This window comes from Corythoichthys intestinalis, chromosome 7 (assembly GCF_030265065.1).
Source record: "Corythoichthys intestinalis isolate RoL2023-P3 chromosome 7, ASM3026506v1, whole genome shotgun sequence".
Classification (NCBI taxonomy): domain Eukaryota; kingdom Metazoa; phylum Chordata; class Actinopteri; order Syngnathiformes; family Syngnathidae; genus Corythoichthys; species Corythoichthys intestinalis.
Genome location: NC_080401.1, coordinates 8,873,231 through 8,892,974, shown reverse-complemented (window position 1 = coordinate 8,892,974; position 19,744 = coordinate 8,873,231). Strand labels below are relative to the sequence as shown.

At 38.6% G+C, this 19,744-nt stretch overlaps 1 protein-coding gene across 2 annotated transcripts in view; it reads left to right on the top strand.

Annotated features, from left to right (window-relative positions):
* Positions 1-18,478, top strand: part of uchl5 (ubiquitin carboxyl-terminal hydrolase L5) — a 31,044-nt gene extending 12,566 nt beyond the window's left edge. Inside the window, exons 7-11 of one of the 2 annotated variants that reach the window (XM_057841999.1) lie at positions 7,728-7,791; positions 8,335-8,437; positions 12,905-13,018; positions 17,186-17,284; positions 18,108-18,478. In XM_057841999.1, coding sequence (XP_057697982.1) covers positions 7,728-7,791; positions 8,335-8,437; positions 12,905-13,018; positions 17,186-17,284; positions 18,108-18,152 — 425 coding nt within the window. In that variant the 3' untranslated portion in view covers positions 18,153-18,478. The remainder of the gene's footprint in view (positions 1-7,727; positions 7,792-8,334; positions 8,438-12,904; positions 13,019-17,185; positions 17,285-18,107) is intronic. The other variant, XM_057842000.1, reaches the window with a different exon arrangement.
* Positions 18,479-19,744: the final 1,266 nt, after the last annotated feature.

The window sequence follows — 19,744 nt, the reverse complement described above, 5'->3', positions numbered from 1 at the left end:
CAGCAAACTCACTCCAGAAGTTCAGTGAGGATCTCTGAATGATCCAGTGTTGTCCTAAATGACCGATGATGATAAATAGAATCCAAATGTGTGTAATCAAGTCTCCGTATAAATGCACCTGCTCTGTGATAGTCTCAGGGTTCTGTTTAAAGTGCAGAGAGCATTTTGAAAACCAAGGAACACACCAGGCAGGTCCGGGATACTGTTGTGGAGAAGTTTAAAGCCGGATTTGGATACAAAAAGATTTCCCAAGCTTTAAACATCTCAAGGAGCACTGTGCAAGCCATCATATTGAAATGGAAGGAGCATCAGACCACTGCAAATCTACCAAGACCCGGCCGTCCTTCCAAACTTTCTTCTCAAACAAGGAGAAAACTGATCAGAGATGCAGCCAAGAGGCCCATGATCACTCTGGATGAACTGCAGACATCTACAGCTGAGGTGGGAGAGTCTGTCCATAGGACAACAATCAGTCGTACACTGCACAAATCTGGCCTTTATGGAAGAGTGGCAAGAAGAAAGCCATTTCTCAAAGATATCCATAAAAAGTCTCGTTTAAAGTTTGCCACAAGCCACCTGGGAGACACACCAAACATGTGGAAGAAGGTGCTCTGGTCAGATGAAACCAAAATTGAACTTTTTGGCCTCAATGCAAAACGATATGTTTGGCGTAAAAGCAACACAGCTCATCACCCTGAACACACCATTCCCACTGTCAAACATGGTGGTGGCAGCATCATGGTTTGGGCCTGCTTTTCTTCAGCAGGGACAGGGAAGATGGTTAAAATTGACGGGAAGATGGATGCAGCCAAATACAGGAACATTCTGGAAGAAAACCTGTTGGTATCTGCACAAGACCTGAGACTGGGACGGAGATTTATCTTCCAACAAGACAATGATCCAAAACATAAAGCCAAATCTACAATGGAATGGTTCGAAAATAAACGTATCCAGGTGTTAGAATGGCCAAGTCAAAGTCCAGACCTGAATCCAATTGAGAATCTGTGGAAAGAGCTGAAGACTGCTGTTCACAAACACTCTCCATCCAACCTCACTGAGCTCGAGCTGTTTTGCAAGGAAGAATGGGCAAGAATGTCAGTCTCTCGATGTGCAAAACTGATAGAAACATACCCCAAGCGACTTGCAGCTGTAATTGGAGCAAAAGGTGGCGCTACAAAGTATTGACGCAAGGGGGCCGAATAATATTGCACGCCCCACTTTTCAGTTTATTTGTTAAAAAAGTTTAAATTATCCAATAAATTTTGTTCCACTTCACGATTGTGTCCCACTTGTTGTTGATTCTTGACAAAAAATTTAAATTTTATATCTTTATGTTTCAAGCCTGAAATGTGGCGAAAGGTTGCAAGGTTCAAGGGGGCCGAATACTTTTGCAAGGCACTGTATAAACCGATTTTTTTTCATTGACACGGCCACGTTGTGTTGAAGAAACGTATGCGGCGACCTGTTGCCAACCATTACGGTACGTGACGTCACCATTTTGTTTCGGTAATACTTCACTCTAATCGGCCGAATGATTTAGTCTGTGTTAAATCCTGCTTTTTTCACTCTTCATAAAGCACAGAATTTAGTTTCTTGAACTAATTTGAGTTGACGTTTATTGCAGCTCCGCAATTCGGACCATAACAAATGTAAGGGCACACACTTCCTGTGTCCATCAACTATATCGGTCCCTCGGGAAACTCAAACCCAAATAACAATAGTTCCTTTTGTTACTGTCGTGTTGACAGCGATGAGCTCTCACGGATTTCAGACTTACGTTCTCACTTTCATTTTACCGTATCAATCCATGGAAGAAACATTTATTCATCATGAGGAAACGAGCAAGTTATACAGCAGCCTTTAAAAGAAAAGTCACATCTGTTTTGTTTTCTCCTAGATTCTGGTAAGTTGGAGAAGTTGTCAAATCATATTATTACCGTAAATATTGTCAGTTTACGGTAATGTTTTGAACTACCAATGTGCTATGCTTGTGCTGTGTTTCACCAGTCAGTAAAATGACATCTCTGTATCTGTACACGAGCTCTGTTTTCTTGTATTCTTCTATTTATTGGTGCTAAAATTAGGGTGCGCGTTATAAACGGGTACAATAATTTCCCCTAGATTTTACAAGTAAATTTGGGGTGCGCATTATACACGGGTGCGCCTTATATTCGGGAAATTACGGTAACTTATTAACTTATGAATTCTTTCTTTTTAACACAAAGGCATGACTTTATGTAGACTAGAGTTGACACAGTGGCTGAAAATGGCGAAACTTCACTTGAGCCCCCCCCCCCTCAAAAAAAGTAATGCAGTAGTTATTTTTTAAATTTTATTAAGAAGTGTGTTTTTACTTTTTTATAGCAATTATTTTGTTCCTACTCTAATCTTGAGCAACTTGAGCTGTGGCTGCGGGTATAGTCTATATCAGGAACCTATGGCTCTTTCGACGGCTGCATCTGGCTCGCAGACAAATCTTCAATTATTTAACAAAAAAAAAAAAAAGTTTTGTCATGTAATGGGAAGGGCGCTAGGACCTCGGGGGAAACCTGGCGGGCGTAAGAGCCACATGGGAACCGTTAAAAAGAACAACCAGTAGGGGCGCTCACATTTTTTTTATTGGCAAGCCAGTGATCAGGCGACATTCGGGTCGGCACACAACAGACACTCCAGGTGTGGCTGTGGAGGACGTTTGAAGTCTGATGATGCGTGTGGCAGTCAGTTGAAATAGTAGCGATGGACCCGTAGCGTGGTGCAGACAGGGATTAAATGCTTCAGTCTGTTGTTACACATTTAATTTTGCTTTATTTTCATTTTTCTTATACAGCTGAAACAAAAAAACAACGTCCGTCTCGCATTGCACATCGCACACAGACGGCTCATTTCTTATGCGCTCTAAAGTGCGGATTCTTATATAATTATATGAGTAAACAAATACAAGTTTTTGTGACAAAACATTTAACTTCTGCATTTCAGACACTACTAGCATTCACTCATTGTCCGCTCGCCATTACGAACACATCTGCAGTCACACATAAACATACTGTAATAGCCCCGAATGTGGAAATAAGAAGGAGAGGAGTCGGTGATGACTTTCCCACTTTATTGTGGCAACCACAGAAATAATAAACAAAATAACATCGGCATCCGCAACATGCTAACTCTGCTCTCACGCCGTACGCTCTCTCCTCCTTGCTTCCCGCTACGTTTTGAAATTTTGAAATGAAAACGGCATTCGTTCATAGATAAGCCGCACTGGACTGCAGCTGTCCTCACAGTATTATGGGATATTTACATCAAAAGATATCAACCGGTAACACTTTATTTGACAGCGGCATCATAAGACTGTCATAAGAACAAATGAAACACCATGAAGCTTGGAACCAATTGGCTGATAAGCGTAATTGCTTCAAGAAGCTTCATTTGACCATCACTGTTCTCTTGGGGGAGACAGTCAACATCTGCTGCTACCTGCTGTCAACACTGTTGTCGACCAACATGCCTCCTAGCATGCATTGCAGCCCTACAGATGTAAATAACATATGAAAATTCTTGAATTGTTAAATTTTGGAAAGTTAGCCCTACCCTGACTCCCTTCAAAAAAGAGTGCTCTGGATATGGTATACCAAATTAGGCAGTTTGTCTACATGTTGCGCTGTCATTGAGGTTGAACCTGGGTTCAAATCACACTTGGATTGATTTGTTAAATATGTACTTAAATTTAGTTTACTTAAAATTTTGAGTACAATTTACCTAACATCAGTTTACTCAAAATTTTGAGTTTTCAGCAATAACTTGACTTTGTAGGTTATCCATCAAAATTGACAATTCCAATAAAATAGCAGAACTTGAAAGAAGTTGTGCCATGAGCATTAATGAATGCTCATGATAGATGTCATTTTGTGTTATCGGGCAAATTATCTCCCTTTTGAATGGATGAAAAAGATCAGAGCAGGACATACATGAAGTTAGTGACATAATTTACCGGATGACACTTAATGACATCTGTCATAAGCATTCATTAATGCCCATGATAATGTCATGTGATAATTATGACAGTCTTATGGCTGTCTTATGACACCGCTGTCAAAGTGTTACATATTAACCCAAATAAATGAACAAATAAGCCGCACTGGACTATAAGCTGCAGGATTCAAATTACTGCCAAGACGGCTGATTTCTTTTTGCTCTAAAATGCGAACATTTGTTGCCCATGCACGCCACTTAGCGAACGCCTCCCCCTGCTGGTTTAAAACCGTAAGTACAAGAGTATCTGTGGATTAAAATAACTATTTAAATATTATTTAATAATTATTATTTAAGTATTATTATTTATATAAGTTATTAAAAAGAATTCAGAGACTTATTGTACTTTAAAAGTGTTGAAATTACATAAAATGCACATATTAAGGCCGAGTTATACTTCCGCGTCAGACCTGCGCCGTAGCCTGACGCGCTCCTTTCGAATTTTCTAACCTTCGCGTCACGTAGACACGTATGACATGGCAGAAACGGACTGTGATTGGTCCGCTCAGACTGTTGTTTCCGGTTCAGCGCGAAATCACCGCCATTGTAGAATGGAATCAAACATTTTCTACACGCAAAAATGGACCAAGCCGACGGGAGTATCATCGAAGAGCAAGTCTCGTCAAGACATTATTGTGATTGCCAAATGGCTAGGTCGGCGATTGGAAAAAATAAATAAATATGGAAGAACCACCGAGATGTGTGTGTTCGGAATCGAGTGTCCACACGAAGTGGTGACCCAGTCGGCCAAAAACTGCCAACTTTTTATCACTTTATGTCGTATTTTGGGTTGGTGCACTTCATCATTTATTGTGTACATATGTTTGATGTGAGTCTGTGACTTATTTACGTGTCACACTTCAAGTATATGAAGAATAAAGCACAGATTTGGTGTCAAAAGAGTTGTTTTGATCTTTAATTTTCAATAACAGACAGTTCACACACGATACATCATCACTGATTGAGAGTGCCTCGGTGCTTTTTATGATAACGTTAAAATCAAGGCTCCCAGCGCGGTTTGGGAAGTTCCATAGACACCAGAAATCTCCCACTGGCTGGTTGTAGGACACGCAAACAAATCGGGCTGGAGGGCTTTGCAGACTGACCGTAGTCGCTGCGCCGTCACCGCAACGCGGGAGTATAACTCAGGCTCTACTTGTATTTTTAGTTTTAAACATATTGTATGACTCTCACAGAATTACATTTAAAAATTTGTGGTGTTCATGGCTCTCTCAGCCAAAAAGGTTCCCAACCTGAACCCTGAAGGCCGGTTGATGGGCACGCGGGTGGCCCGGGGGACCACCCTGGGTCCCGGGGGGGGGGACGGTGGCTCCTTTGCTGGGCGGCGGGAGGAGGGATGGGCTGCGCATGGCCCCCCCATCCCCCCGCCCGCCCTCCCTCCCCGGGCTGGCTGGGTGGGGGCCGTGGCCCTGGGTTGGCGCCCGCGCGGTTTCTCCGCCCGTCTGCGTGGCTGTCGCGCGCCCGGTGGGGCTTGCGTGCTGCTGGATGTGGTAGGGCATGCTCGGGTTGGGGGTTCCGGTGCCGGGATTGGCGATGCGGCGGCGTAGGGTTGGTCGCCAACCAACGGGCTTACACTCATAAGAGATTCACACGATTACTGGGTTCTAGATCACAGAACTGATTTGTGTACACTCTACCCCTTTCAATCACTTAGCTTATAGTCTTATAGACACCCCCACCCCCATTCTCCTCTTTCACTGGCCAATAGGCCCCCACATGGTGTAAACCGGAAATACATCTTGCTGACGATAGCACCAGCATATTAGTAACTAGTTTAGATGTTCAATGTATTTCTTGTTGTTGTTTGTGTATGTGTTTCTTTTCTTTCTTCTCTTGTATTTCTTTTCTTCTGTCCCCCCATAATCCCTTCCTGTTCGCTGCTTTGTCATAATAAAAAGGTATTTTGAATGATCACAATGGGAGTATGTCAGACTCTCAATGTGAAACATTAAAACTGTTCAGAATCCGTGCACTTAGACTTCCATTCTGTGTCAAACAGCTGAACAGGACAGGTTTTAAAAAAAAAAAAAAAAAAAAAAAAAAGGTTCCCAACCCCTGGCCTATATGTTGTATTTATTTTAATTTTATTTAAAATGTTTGTTATTTTTTGTTAATTTATTTAATTAAACATTATTTTCATCTTCCAATTTGCAAATATGTTCTGAAAAATAAAAAAAAATCCTGTTCAATGGAAAAAAAGTGTTAAAAACATCTCAAAATAACACATTTGTGAGCTATAATTGCAATAGCGTGATACAATGAAACTGCGGTATTTTTGCTTACGGTTATCGTACCGTCAAAATCTCATACCGGCACATGCCCAAGTCTTAGTCATGTTTTAATCATTTCAATGTTTTCGTCTAATTTTAGTTGACAACATTTAAAAATGTCTTAAGCATTGAATTAGACTTTTATAATGGGGCAAGAACTGAATAAATGAAAAAAAATGACAATGATAGACGTTCACCACATGCAAACTAGCCCGCAGTTTTTTGTTTGCAAACACCACGAAATAAGAACAAGTATTTGTTAATAAAATAAGGTTACGTCACAAACCACAATAAGCCTTGTGTCAATGGCGTCGTGGAAGATTCAAGAACGATTCACAAACATCCCAATTCCGATTATTGCCAAGTAAAGCGGAACTAAAACACAGTCAGGGCGGTCTTCAGGACGCAATGAGGAACGGACCGAGAGTAAACATCACGCACAACTTAGGGCTCTAATTGCCAAGTAAAGCGGAACTAAAACACAGTCAGGGCGGTCTTCAGGACGCAATGAGGAACGGACCGAGAGTAAACATCACGCACAACTTAGGGCTCTGGCTCAACTCATGCCGCTACAAACTACGCCCACATAATACTACGGAAGATATCACATGTATAAAGAACTAGATGCGAAATGACAGACTCGCCGGTGTTAGTAAACAGCCGCCATCTTAAAGCAGTAGACTTCTCTGGAAGGATGTTGTAACAATTTCCGCGCCAACCTAATTAACTTTTTATCTAAAATACTGCTAAATCGGCAAAATCTCGACTTGAATCTATCTTTAAATGATGAAAGTTTTAAAACTTTCACATGTCGAAAGTAGACAGAAGGGAAATTATGGAATAACAGGAGCAATTTTAACAACTTTAAGTGTTGATTCACAACATTAAATCAATTGAATGTACTTTAAAGCTGTTGATACTGAATGGGGACATGAGTATTTTATTTACTGTTCTGAACTGTTAACTTCATACTGGAATAATAGTTTATTTAAGCCTGAGAGGATTTTTGAACAAATTTTGTAACTAATGTACGAAAGATTAAACGTAGCTAATATCTGGGGGTGCATCAATAATCGATTTATAATCGAATTGTAGCCTCTTAATCGTAATCGAATCGTTGGGTGCCCCAAAATTCCCACCTCTAGTCCTGCGCGGTCTTAAAACATCTTAAAAGTTTTAAATTTACCAATCTTGGTGAAGTGTCTAATAGAGGCATGGAACTTCATCTGGTAGCATCTGGTGGCTTTTAATGTAGATTACATTATATTGCATTGCATGAATTTGTCGAAGAAATTTCCCGAGATTCCATAAATTAAACAATTTTTTTTGTGAGGTTAAGTGTTAAACCCTGAAATTGGCATGAAGTTCTGTTCCAACTGTCATATTTAGTCTTGTTTTGTATTTCACCAGGTGCCTGCAACCAGGACGACTGGATTAGCGCTGTCCGTCCAGTCATTGAAAAAAGAATACAAAAGTGAGTATCTCAAATAAGCACACACTTTCATCCAACAATAGAGTTCACTTTAGGAAATGTCTACACTAAGATGGATAATTATATACAAAGGTGCATTGCCATTCTACTCTTGCATCAACAAGGCATTTTCGCCCACTGAACTGCCGCTTAGTATTTTCTTTTTCACATTTTCTGACCATTTTTTTGGTAACCCAAAGAAATAGTTGTGTGTAAAAATCCCAATGTATCAGCATTTTCTGAAATACTCAGACCAGATGTCTGGCACCAACAAAGTTACTTAAATCACGTCTCTTCCCAAGGCTAATGCTCTGTTTGAATAGCAGCAGATTGGGTTGACCATGTTTGAATGTATTGAGTTGCTGCCCTTTGATTGGCTTATTAGAAATTGAGTTAACACATCGTTGGACAGGTGTGCCTAATAAAGTGGCAAGTGAATGGATGTGATTCTTTATTGGCCGAGTTATGAAAAATCTAATAAATGATTATTATGTCTATTTTTTTCCTTTTTTTTTTTTAATTTGACGCTGTTGTAATTCTTCTCAGGTACAGTGAAGGAGAAATTCGTTTTAACCTCATGGCCATTGTGTCTGACCGGAAGATGATATATGAAAAGAAAATTGCAGAACTTCAGAGTCAACTAACTGAGGTGAGCAAAAGCAGAACCGATAAAGGGGATGTAGCGGCAAAGGGGGTGTGAGACATCAATAGAACCGTTATGTGCCAAGATAACAAATATTGATAAAGTTAACAAAAAAATCAATCACATTAATGAGCAATTATCGAAAATAGATCGAAAATGACGAACATTCCCGAAAGTGTTCCGGAAACAGCCGAATGGGGCGGCGACGTCACGACAAGTGATTGACAGTCGAGGCGAGCCAGGTGCCATTGTTTTTTAACGACGAGAGAGTAGCGTTGGGGTTTGTTTGACGAAAACATCTCAAAAATGGTTCAGAACTGCTGTGCTATGTGGTGTACAAATAGTTATTTATCGGAATATAGTATCCATGAGTTCCCGAACGCGAAAAAAAAAGCTGGACTACGTAGACGATGGGTAAAGTTCGTCCGTGCAAAGAGGGCTAATTTTCTAGACACAGCCTCCGGCACGCTTTTCTGTGGTGCGCATTTTCCACCTGAAAGCTTCTCGAACTATGGACAAGTGAAATCGGATTTTGCTAAAAGATTGCTGCTCAAAGGAGATGCGGTGCCGACCATACACGCGCAGCGACCTAAATGTCCCGAGATATCAAGAAAGAGGATGATGACTAGCAAAGGAGGCTAAGGCTAAGCAAAGGAGGGGAGCAGCCAAGCTCGAAATGGCCAGAGTGAGTACTCTTTTATAATAAAAAAATGTCACGCATTGGATACAGGACTGGACACATGTATACATTATCGTTCGTAAAATATATAGAACAAATCCTCTGATCACATTCATATTTGTGTCTGTTGGCAGAGCAAAAAGCTATGATAGCGCAATAAATGATAATTATTCTATGCATTCCTTTATTATGCAGTCACGGTGTATCAGCTTCACAAAAAGAAATGCAAAACAAATCATTGGTGTTTCCCACATGATCTGCTGCCGATGTTTCATCAGTGTCATTGCTCCCCTCAATGACCGTTTCATTACGCTGCATTGGCGTTCGTTTGGGCTCAAATTGGTTACCTAAAACACCGATTAAAGCTTCGTAACTCTCGTCACCATTAGATGAACATTCATTACGTCGGACTCGTCGCTGAAACTAGAAACGAAATTGTCTGCCATCATCGCCGCCATTTCAGTATTAAAGCACTGAGCCTTTTTCTTGTTGAAGAAACACCCCTCACTGTCAATTCTGAATTCTCTTATATTGACAACGAGGGGTGTTTCTTCATGAGGGAACCTGGAATATGTGCAGTACGAACACAATGCATCAGCATAAACAGCTCAAAACACCCTTAATTCTCCCCTCACTACAAGGAATTATATTGATGCAGACAGGCGCTGCCCCCCTAGTGGCCGGTGGCACTCTCTTCACTTGTCGTGACGTCACGCACACAATCTGCCAGATCTTGGGCGCCGGTCGTTTTAGCTTGACAATCGAGCCAAATTTCTCTAATTTTCTTGTGTGTAATTACACGAAGTGGCATGATATGAATACAAAAGGCATGCGTTTATGGATAAATGATGGAATATTAAAATTTTCCCAGGGCACTACATCCCCTATAAGGAAATGAACATTTCATAGAGTTTGAGATCCCATTTTCCCGGTTGAGTGGACGTTGGAAAGACTTACTGCTGTTGCAGTACTCAATCTTTTTGTTTCAGAGCCAGCAGGGACTGTGTAACTGGCACTCTTTGGGATCCACAGCGTTAAATTTTTCCTGTTAGAATGTTTCATTTGTTTTACGTCTAGATAGCTAGCATTAGCCTATCTCCTGGAAAATGGCTCCCAACTTCACTGACCTACCTGGTCGCTAAAATCAAATTGAATACAATTTAGAGAAAACTTATCAAGATTCTAAAGTTAAATGATATTAGTAAAACAATATGATATAAAATTTAATTAATCCAATGTCACACTTATTTACAGAACAAGTGGGCCGGATATTCTGTCCTTAATGTTTGTCTGGGTAGTGGGTACACAAATCGACAAAATAATGAACAGGCTTAAAGAGAAAGTCAGAGGCTGGAGTAAAGTTGAGTGGGCTTTACTTTTGTCTTTGTTTTCTTTACGAGAGCACTTCATTTCTATCATATCTATATTATGAAAAAATGAAGGCAACACAGAAAATGTTAACTATCCCAATTTGAAAAGGAGCGCACAAACTTCCAAGCAGTGTAAAATGTAGTCAAGTTTCAGTAACATTACTGCCTCTGAACTGCAAATATAAACAAACGAAATGTTCATACGACAAATGTCCTACATAAAATTCATGTTACATGAAACAAAGGCAGTATATAACTCATAAGTAATGTTTGTCTGAATGTATTTATCTGTATGATATCACCTTGCTCTATGCAATATAGATAACATCATGAAATGGGCCACGTATATCACAAAATCAATATGCAAAAATGTAATACATTTTTGATTATTTGGTGAAAAATGACAACGATTATGACAGATTTCCACCCTACTCACTTTGTTTTTGACTTGACCTGCCACATATGTGAAAGGTATTTCTCATAATAGCACTGGAATCTAAAACCAGACAGTGAATACAGAAACCGCACAGTAGCATTTATATATTTGCTCAAATATTAAGATATGGGATTATCATCTAATACTTGTTAATACTGGTTTTGACTTTTAAGCATGGTGTAAATTAAGTTAACATAGTGTCATTAATAACAAAATCATTGACATTGCTAGCATACGGTTGGCATGGGAAGCCAATATGCAAACTACTATATTGAGTGGAGATAGGGATATCCTAAGGTCAATTGGTGGTACTACTATAACATATATGGAATCTCAAAATATAAGTCAGAAAGTAAGTTCAAATTGGGCACCATCGGGTGGCCAAAGTACATATTACGGGAACATGTCTGTGGCAATAATGACGATAAACATCTAAAATGTCGATCGAAAGTTTTACATCATTTCGCAGATGTGTAATATATATATGGCGGAAAACACTCAGGTGACTTGAAGCTCTGCTCTGAGACCCCCAGTTTGGTCAAATTTCAAAATTGTCCTATATGCATGTGTGACTCATCATTTGAAAGCTGAAAATCTCAATTTTTAAGGGGGAAGACAAATTTTGAACAGGAGGGCATTTTGAAAAAAAAAAAAAATTTAAACAGCATATTCCTAACTGGAGGTGAGAGCACGCGTGAGCATAATTAAAGACACCATGATTTTAGCGAGATATTATCCCGTACTTGCCTCTTTTCAATGAAAAAACTCCATGTAGCATGTATCACTGAGTGTCAGACACAGCTGTGAATGGTCACAGCCGGATTTTTGGGGGTTTTAATTAGTGAAACATGGTAATACAAAAAGGTTTGTGATGTAGAAATCGCAGACATGAAGGAGTGGTCGAGATTTTCTTTTTCATATATTTACCCTTTTAAACGTTTATTTTCAAATTTTCTTTGTTTGGATCTATTATTTATCATATATAATATATCAGGGAAAATGCGACAGTAACAAAAAAAATACAGTTAAGCGATAGTTATGAGGTAGATATCCATGACTTATTAACAGACGCCATTTTTTTTTCATCGTGATGTAATTTGTTTATAAGTTTAAAATGTAGATAAAATATAGATCTAGATCACAGAGCTGATTTGTGTACACTCTACCCCTTTTAATCACTTAGCTTTTAGACTCCCCCACCCATGTCCCCCTCTCTCCCTGGTCAACAGGCCCCCCGCATGGTGTCAACCAGAAATACATCTAGCTGACGATAGCACTAACATATTAGTAGTTAGTGTAGACGTTCAACGTATTTGTTGTAGTTTGTGTTTCTTTTCTTTCTTCTCTTATGTTTCTTTTCTTCTGTTCTCCCATAACCCCTTCCTGTTTTCTTCTTTGTCATAATAAACGAGGTATGTTGAATAATCACAATATGTACAGTATGTCAGACTCTCAATGTGAAACATTAAAACTGTTCAGAACATTAGGGCACTTAGACATCCATTCTCCATGTCAAACAGCTGAACAGGACAGATTTAACAAAATAAAAAATAAAAAAGTTTAAAATATGCGAGTGAATAATTTTTCAAAGTCCTTTTTTTTTTTTAAACGAAATATTAGACATTGATTAATGATTCTCAGCTAAAAAGGACAGACATTTCAAATAATAAATATAATTACTTACCTTCTTTTTATGGCTGGGTTGAAACAAAAGCGGTTGCGCGACGTCTGTAAACAAGGGTATCCAGGGTAATCGAATCATTAGGTGCCCCAAGATTCCCACCTCTAATAGTAACGCTCGCCTTTACATCCTCAGTAAGGGTGACGGTGTTGCCAAGATGAGAAAATTAGATTTCTCACTACTTAAAAAAATAACGCTGTTAGTAACGCTGTTATACTCTAATGTCGTTATTAACAACACTGTTGAGATGTCACGCAACACACCCACCAATACACAAACCTTTTCATGTTACCCCTTCTGATTTCAGGATGAACCAATGGACACAGACCAGAGCAGCACATTTCTGAGCTCCATTCAGTCAGAGATTGCAAAGTACCACCTGCTTATTGAGGAAGAAAATCAGAAACTTAAAAGATATAAGGTTAGGTCGCCACAAGTGTTTTGAGGAAAAGTCTGAGAAGTGTGTTTTGGCGATGAGCCGCTAGCAGCTTTAATATGATTGTCTTGATGAGGTTGCCAACTTTTGTTAACTTCACCCACTGGCTGCATATGAGACTCCAGTTCCTTTCATAGATGTTTATCGGTCGTCAACACACTGTAGAACTAAAGTTCAGACCTACAAAATATGAAAACCACATATTTATTATCTCCAAACCACAATATTTGCAGTTAAAATGTGACACTTAGAATATGAAGACTTGCTGATTTACATCATTAGCAAACAATTCGAAAAATATGGGGGGAAAAGTACAACTAATACGATTTGTGTGAGGAAAATACAAGACAAGTGTACTTTTTTACCGAGTGCAAAGGTTACGGTTAGCTTAGTGCTTCCTCTTCAACATAAAAGCACGTTATGTTCAACATGTAAATGCAAATGTCTGCAAATTACACATGACACTCATTACGAAAAATCTGATTGGCAAAAAAATTAAAAATTTGGCTTCAAATTTGTTATCATGCACACTTAGCAGTAAGAGTGTGACAATATCTCGATACAGCGATATATCGCGATAGTTTGCAACCCGATGGGTTATCGATATGCTCCCGCCAAGAATCGATACTTTTATTTAACATATTGGCCATACAATGGAGTATGGATGCTGTAAACTGCTCAATGTTTGTTGAGCAATTCCTTGGCGGTCCACTAGGGACGCTCGGGAGTGGCGGTGAGGGTAAAGTGCGCACAAGTTGTCTAGAGAAGAAGAGAGGAACTCCAAGTGGGTTGAAAAAATAAAAAAGCTCCGTGAGAACGGTGGAGGAAAAAATGAGAAAAATATTGCTACAAATCACACATGGGGACACACTTTAGATTTTACACCAACAAGAAAGGAAGTAAGGTGAACAAGGACTTTGCTGTATGCAAGAATCGTCTAAGAAAAATAAGTTTCACTGGGAGCTGGTGACGTAGTGGACACTGGAGTTCGTGAGCTTCGCTTTCATCACTTGAGGTAAGAAAGTTTTGCAATGTAATTGACTTTTTAATTTACATGTATTATTTTGATGACATTTGGTGTTGAATGATATAAAATAAACCAGGACCCTAAACTGGATGAAAATGAATATCGAACAAGCCCACATGAATTTACCGATTTATTTGAGAACCAATTTCCATCTAGTTTACTACACAAACTGTTATTACTGTCATTTTGATACAATAAGCTATAAAAATGGTTTGAATAGGTTCCAAGATATATAAAGTGATGTGCATGATAATTAATGTAGCCTACATATTAAAAATAGGTAATTATTGATTTTTTAATTTCTATACATTCAATTCATATTTTTTTTAATTCAATACTTCCAACACAAACAAAAAATCAGGATTTCAACTCAAACGCTGTGAAGTAGCTAATATTTTTTGTTTTATTTTGTTGTTTTTAAGGTGAGGAAGACTGTGACTGAGCAAGTCTGACATCTTAAATGCTGAAGCAGATAGCGGAAGTGCTCAAATCAAGAAACAAAGTTCATAAACGAAGAAAAGACCCACCAATTTTATCATTGCCCCACTCCAAGCTCAACTGCTGAAACCTACGGCACTTTTTATTTATTTAAAGATTTAAAACTTTAAAGAAATTAAGGGTGCCATTCATCATGATCTCTCCAAGCGACATCAGTGATCGTGGTTGGTTTCCTCTATATGTGTAGGGGCACAATTTGCAGTAGATTTTTATTTAACAGCAATGTTGCACAGAAAAGGTGTCACTGTTTAATAAATGACTTTTTTTTTTCGTTTCAACAGTTGTATCGTAGAATGTCATGTATCCAATTTCTGACCAATATATCGATAATTGCTGTATCGTGACATAATCGTTATCGTGAGCCTTGTATCGCGAATCGTATCGTATCGTGAAGTGCCCTGAGGTTCCCACTCCTACTTAGCAGACCAAGAAGACATTTATTTGGATCAAATCAACGCTTTTGATGTGCTCAAATTGGCAGAGAATAAAAATAGCGTTAGCTTCCTCACCTATTTCATATCCTACACCACAGGTGTCAAACCGATTCCAGAAAGGGCCTAGTGGGTGCAGGTTTTTCTTTCCAACCAATGAGGAGGACACCTTTTTTAATCATACAATAATACATGTGTAATCAGTTAAACTTTGTCATGTGCTGCTTGTTTCAGCAGGAAGTTCATTGCTTAAACTCTCTGTGCGTTATCGGTTGCGACAAAATCCAGCACCCATTAGGCCCTTTCTGGAATCGGTTTTACACCTATGTCATACACGGAACCAACTTTCAAATGACACACTATGCGTTGATTTTTTTTTTTTTAATTATTTTTAATTAGGGCTGTCAAAATTATCGCGTTAACTGGCGGTAATTTTTTAAATTAATCACGTTAAAATATTTGACGGAATTAACGCACATGTCCCGCTCAAACAGATTAAAATGACAGCGCAGTGTCATGTGCACTTGTTACTTGTGTTTTTTTGGAGTTTTGTCGCCCTTTGCTGGCGCTTGTGTGCGACTGATTTTATGAATTTCACCACCATGAGAATTGTGTAATTATTGACATCAACAATGGCGAGCTACTAGTTTATTTTTTGATTGAAAATTTTATTAAAACGAAAACATTAAGAGGGGTTTTAATATAAAGTTTCTATAACTTGTACTAACATTTGTCTTTTAAGAACTACAAGTCTATCCATGGATCGCTTTAACAGAATGTTAATGTTAATACCATCTTGTTGATTTATTGTTATAATAAACAAATACAGTACTTATGTACAGTATGTAGAATGTATATATCCGTGTTTTGTCTTATCTTTCCATTCCAACAATAATTTACTGAAAAATATGGCATATTTTATTATGGTTTGAATTGCAATTAATTACGATTAATTAATTTTTAAGCTGTGATTAATTCGATTAAAAATTGTAATCGTTTGACAGCCCTATTCTTAATCTAGTTTGTCTTTTATTTTAGAATATGCATTTAATGCATTTGAGTGGGTTGTCTATTAAGATATATCGTCACTACATTTGTGGTTAAATTGGTTAAATTTTGGGGGGGACAACGTCGCATATCGGCAATAATTTAAGAGACAATGATTGTAGCAGCACACTCTTTGTGCATCGTGAAACACACCTTTCTTTTTGTTTCCTAGTGATCGCATTTTTTTTTATGCAACAAGGAGTTATTTACTGGTACAGTGATCCCTCGCTACTTCGCGCTTTCAGTTCATTGAAAAAAGAACAGATGGGCAGTCCCGAGCCGATCGCAGTCTTACGCTTGCTCCCTGCTGTTTATTTGTCAGAGAGTGAACTGGAGTTGCTTATTAAAGTTAACGATGATTGGCAGACGGTGAAGCTTTGATCTTGCCAGAGACTAGACCTTAAAGGGCCGCATGCATCAATCATCGTTTATCATGTCAAACAGGTGCTATGGCAACTCATTGTGTGTAAGTGAGCAGCTGGAGCGGATTTGAGTGGACACTCAATGAAGCATTTAATAGAGACAAGCATTTTTTTTTTTTTTACTTTTTTTAAATGGATTGGGCGTCTACTTTTTGTCTAGTTTAAAAAATTCTATGGCACAGTAACATATTTAAAATTTATCATGATAATTACATTTAAAGTACTTAAAAACCACTTATTAAAATATATATATTTGTACAAAAGCTTTGTAATGATACTTTGGGGGGAAAATGTAAAAAAAACAAACAAAAAAATTATAATTTCTTATATTTATCTACATCCAATGAAAGATCTGAATAGAACAAAAAAAAAATTGGGGAGGGGGGGTCTACTTCACGCTTTTTTACTTATCGCGGCGGGTTCTGGTCCCTATTAACTGCGAAAAACAAGGGTTCACTGTACATGGATAATTGTTCTCAAGAGAAAATCCTTAGTGCCACTACAGAAAAAAACATTTTAGCTTTTAACCATGGGTGGTGAGCAAGATAACAGTATTTTGATGGTGAAATCACATCTTTTGTAATGCAAGTGAATAAGCGATTGCTGTTTTGAAGCTAGCCTTCACTGGCAATCTCCACTACTGCTGAGTTGTAATGTGTCCTTAATTTCCTAACGGTTTTCTTTTTGCTCACACTGTTGCTTTCTTTTTCTTTGTTTATTGTTGCAGGTTGAAAACATTCGACGGAAGCACAACTATCTTCCATTCATTATGGAGTTATTGAAGACATTGGCAGAGCACCAGCAGTTAATACCACTGGTGGAGAAGGTGACTTTCATATGTGACTAGAATTGCGGCTTGGAGGTCCTCGTACACTGTTTTTGTGAAGTTCTAGTGAAGAGCTTTACAGAGTTTTTTGTTGTTGTGAATTACATACAGTTCCTCACAAGAGTACATCAAGATATCATTTAGCTTAGCAATTTGAGGAATGAGAGCCATTTTTCGAGTGTTCCAAACTTCACGACAGCGCATTTTTCATGTTTTCCTCTGCCGTGACGTATCTGTCTCCATCCACCGAACACCATGCTATTACTACGAGAGCACCTCTGCTATTGGATGCACTCATAGTTTGCCACAAAACGCTCAGTGCCACCGGGAACGCACCCTTCCAGGGGTGTTCAGAATCGGCACCTTTCAAACTAAATTTCTCAAGCCTGTGGGTCCTTGAACATTTTGGAAGACCTTTGCATACTTGTGAGAAAGCACCATATTTTATGTCTTGGTCTTGAAAGTCCTTAAAAAGTGCTTGAAATTGTACATGAAAAATGTGTGCGAACCCTGGTGTGTGTGTGTAGGGGGTGTGCTCGTGTGTAGTAAGAACGGTGTTGACAGGCAGTTGCATGGGTCTTACATCACGTCATCACCCTTTTCAAATATGCTTGTTGGCAGAGACGTTTGACTTTCAAAGGCAACTGTGATCAATTAACAAACAGCATAGAAGTCAAACTTTAACAATGTCACACACACATTTTCAATTGTTTTTGCTTTAAACAATGCGGGGGGAAAAATTACAGAAGACAACAGAATTGTTATTGAAACACAATAAAATAAAGATTGATTTGCTGACTACCTTTATTTATGTCTTCACCAGGCAAAGGAGAAACAGACTGCCAAAAAAGCCCAGGAGGCCAAGTAATCATCATCATCATTATCCTCCACAAAATCATCACCACACTTCACAGGTCATGCACACACTTAGTCCTCCAATCAAGATTTTGCCAGTGAGCCACATACATAGTCTGTTAATGGCAATGGCTGTCCTGAATCATGCCATCACTGTGGTATTTGGGTGTATCCAGACTTTAGGAAATGCATTGCAGGTGTAGCAGAGAAACCCCATGTGTTCATCTGGATATAAGCATGATGAAGGAAACGTGGTCAAATTGTCTTATTTTCATAATAAAAATCTCAAGAAGTTTACAAATGGCTGTGTGTTTGTATAAAAAGGTCCCAATTAAATATCTTAGATATCAAGTCGATGTTTTTTAACATATTTACATATATTACAGGTAGTCGCCGGGTTACGAACGAGTTCTGTTCCTACGCTGGCGTTGTAACCCGAATTTCCAAGTAAATCGGAATTACCCTTTAAGTACCCCTAAATCTTAAAATAACTGTTCAAAAAGTCCAACAGTATTATACTAGCTGCGCTCTGGTTAGGCCCAGATAAGGCTGTAGGTTGTTTCAGCTAATATATGTTTGTGTAGGCATTTGTAATTAAGTTTAGAGCTAAATTTGTGGGGTTATGTGTGAGTGGTCTGCTATTACAATTGTTAATATGTTAGCTTTTAAGCTAGCTGACGTCTGTTAGGCAAATTAGGCTACTTTAATCTACTAAATTTCCATAATTATCAGACTACATGTACGTTTGAATACCATATGCTTCGTGTTTTGGTAAAATGCGTGTCGTTTTGAACGTGGATATGCATACAGTATGTGTTTTACAGATTTACAAATTGTCACAAGTGAAGGAGAAGCTTCAAAAAGCACAATTGCCTTGTTTGCTGTCCGTAAAGCCTAACAACTTCCTGTTTAGTGAGGACTGTAGAACACAGTGGTGTGGGAAGTTGGGTGCTGCAGCACTTCTGGTGTTGAGGAGAAAAAGTTTTCTTTTTTTTTGGTCAAAAATAAAACATTGAAACAAAAGTTTATTTAACTATGCAGATTAAATATACAGTATAAGTTGAAAGGTTTTTTTTTTTTTTTTAATTTTTATTTTGTAATATCTAGGGTTTGAAATTTAGCGATTCCGTTTGTACGTTTCGATTCTGGTTCGATTCTGGATTCAGATTCTTTTAAGAGGCAGGGTAAAAAAATGCAGGGTAAAAAAAATTGAATAGTTTATATTAAAGATGCACGATAATATCGGTGGCCGATAATTATCGGCCGATAATGGCAATTATGATGTCACACAGATAATCCAGATAATAAAAAATTCAACCGATAATGCAATCCGATAATTATATACTTGATTTAGCCTCCAAATGTGCACAACCGAAGAATTCAGCACGCCGCCTCCTCAACCCCTCCCCTCTCTGAAGCCCCTGAGGGAGGAGGGGTTGAGGAGGCGGAGTTACACGACAAGAAATAGTTGATTATGGCGGCTGTTACTAAAAAAACGACGCTCTCGCCATTTGCGAAACATGTACTGCAGAAGTTCCATTAGGCCGAAAGAAAGCGTCCTCATTCAAAACCACTAACCCAGCATCCATTTAAAACTGCATCACA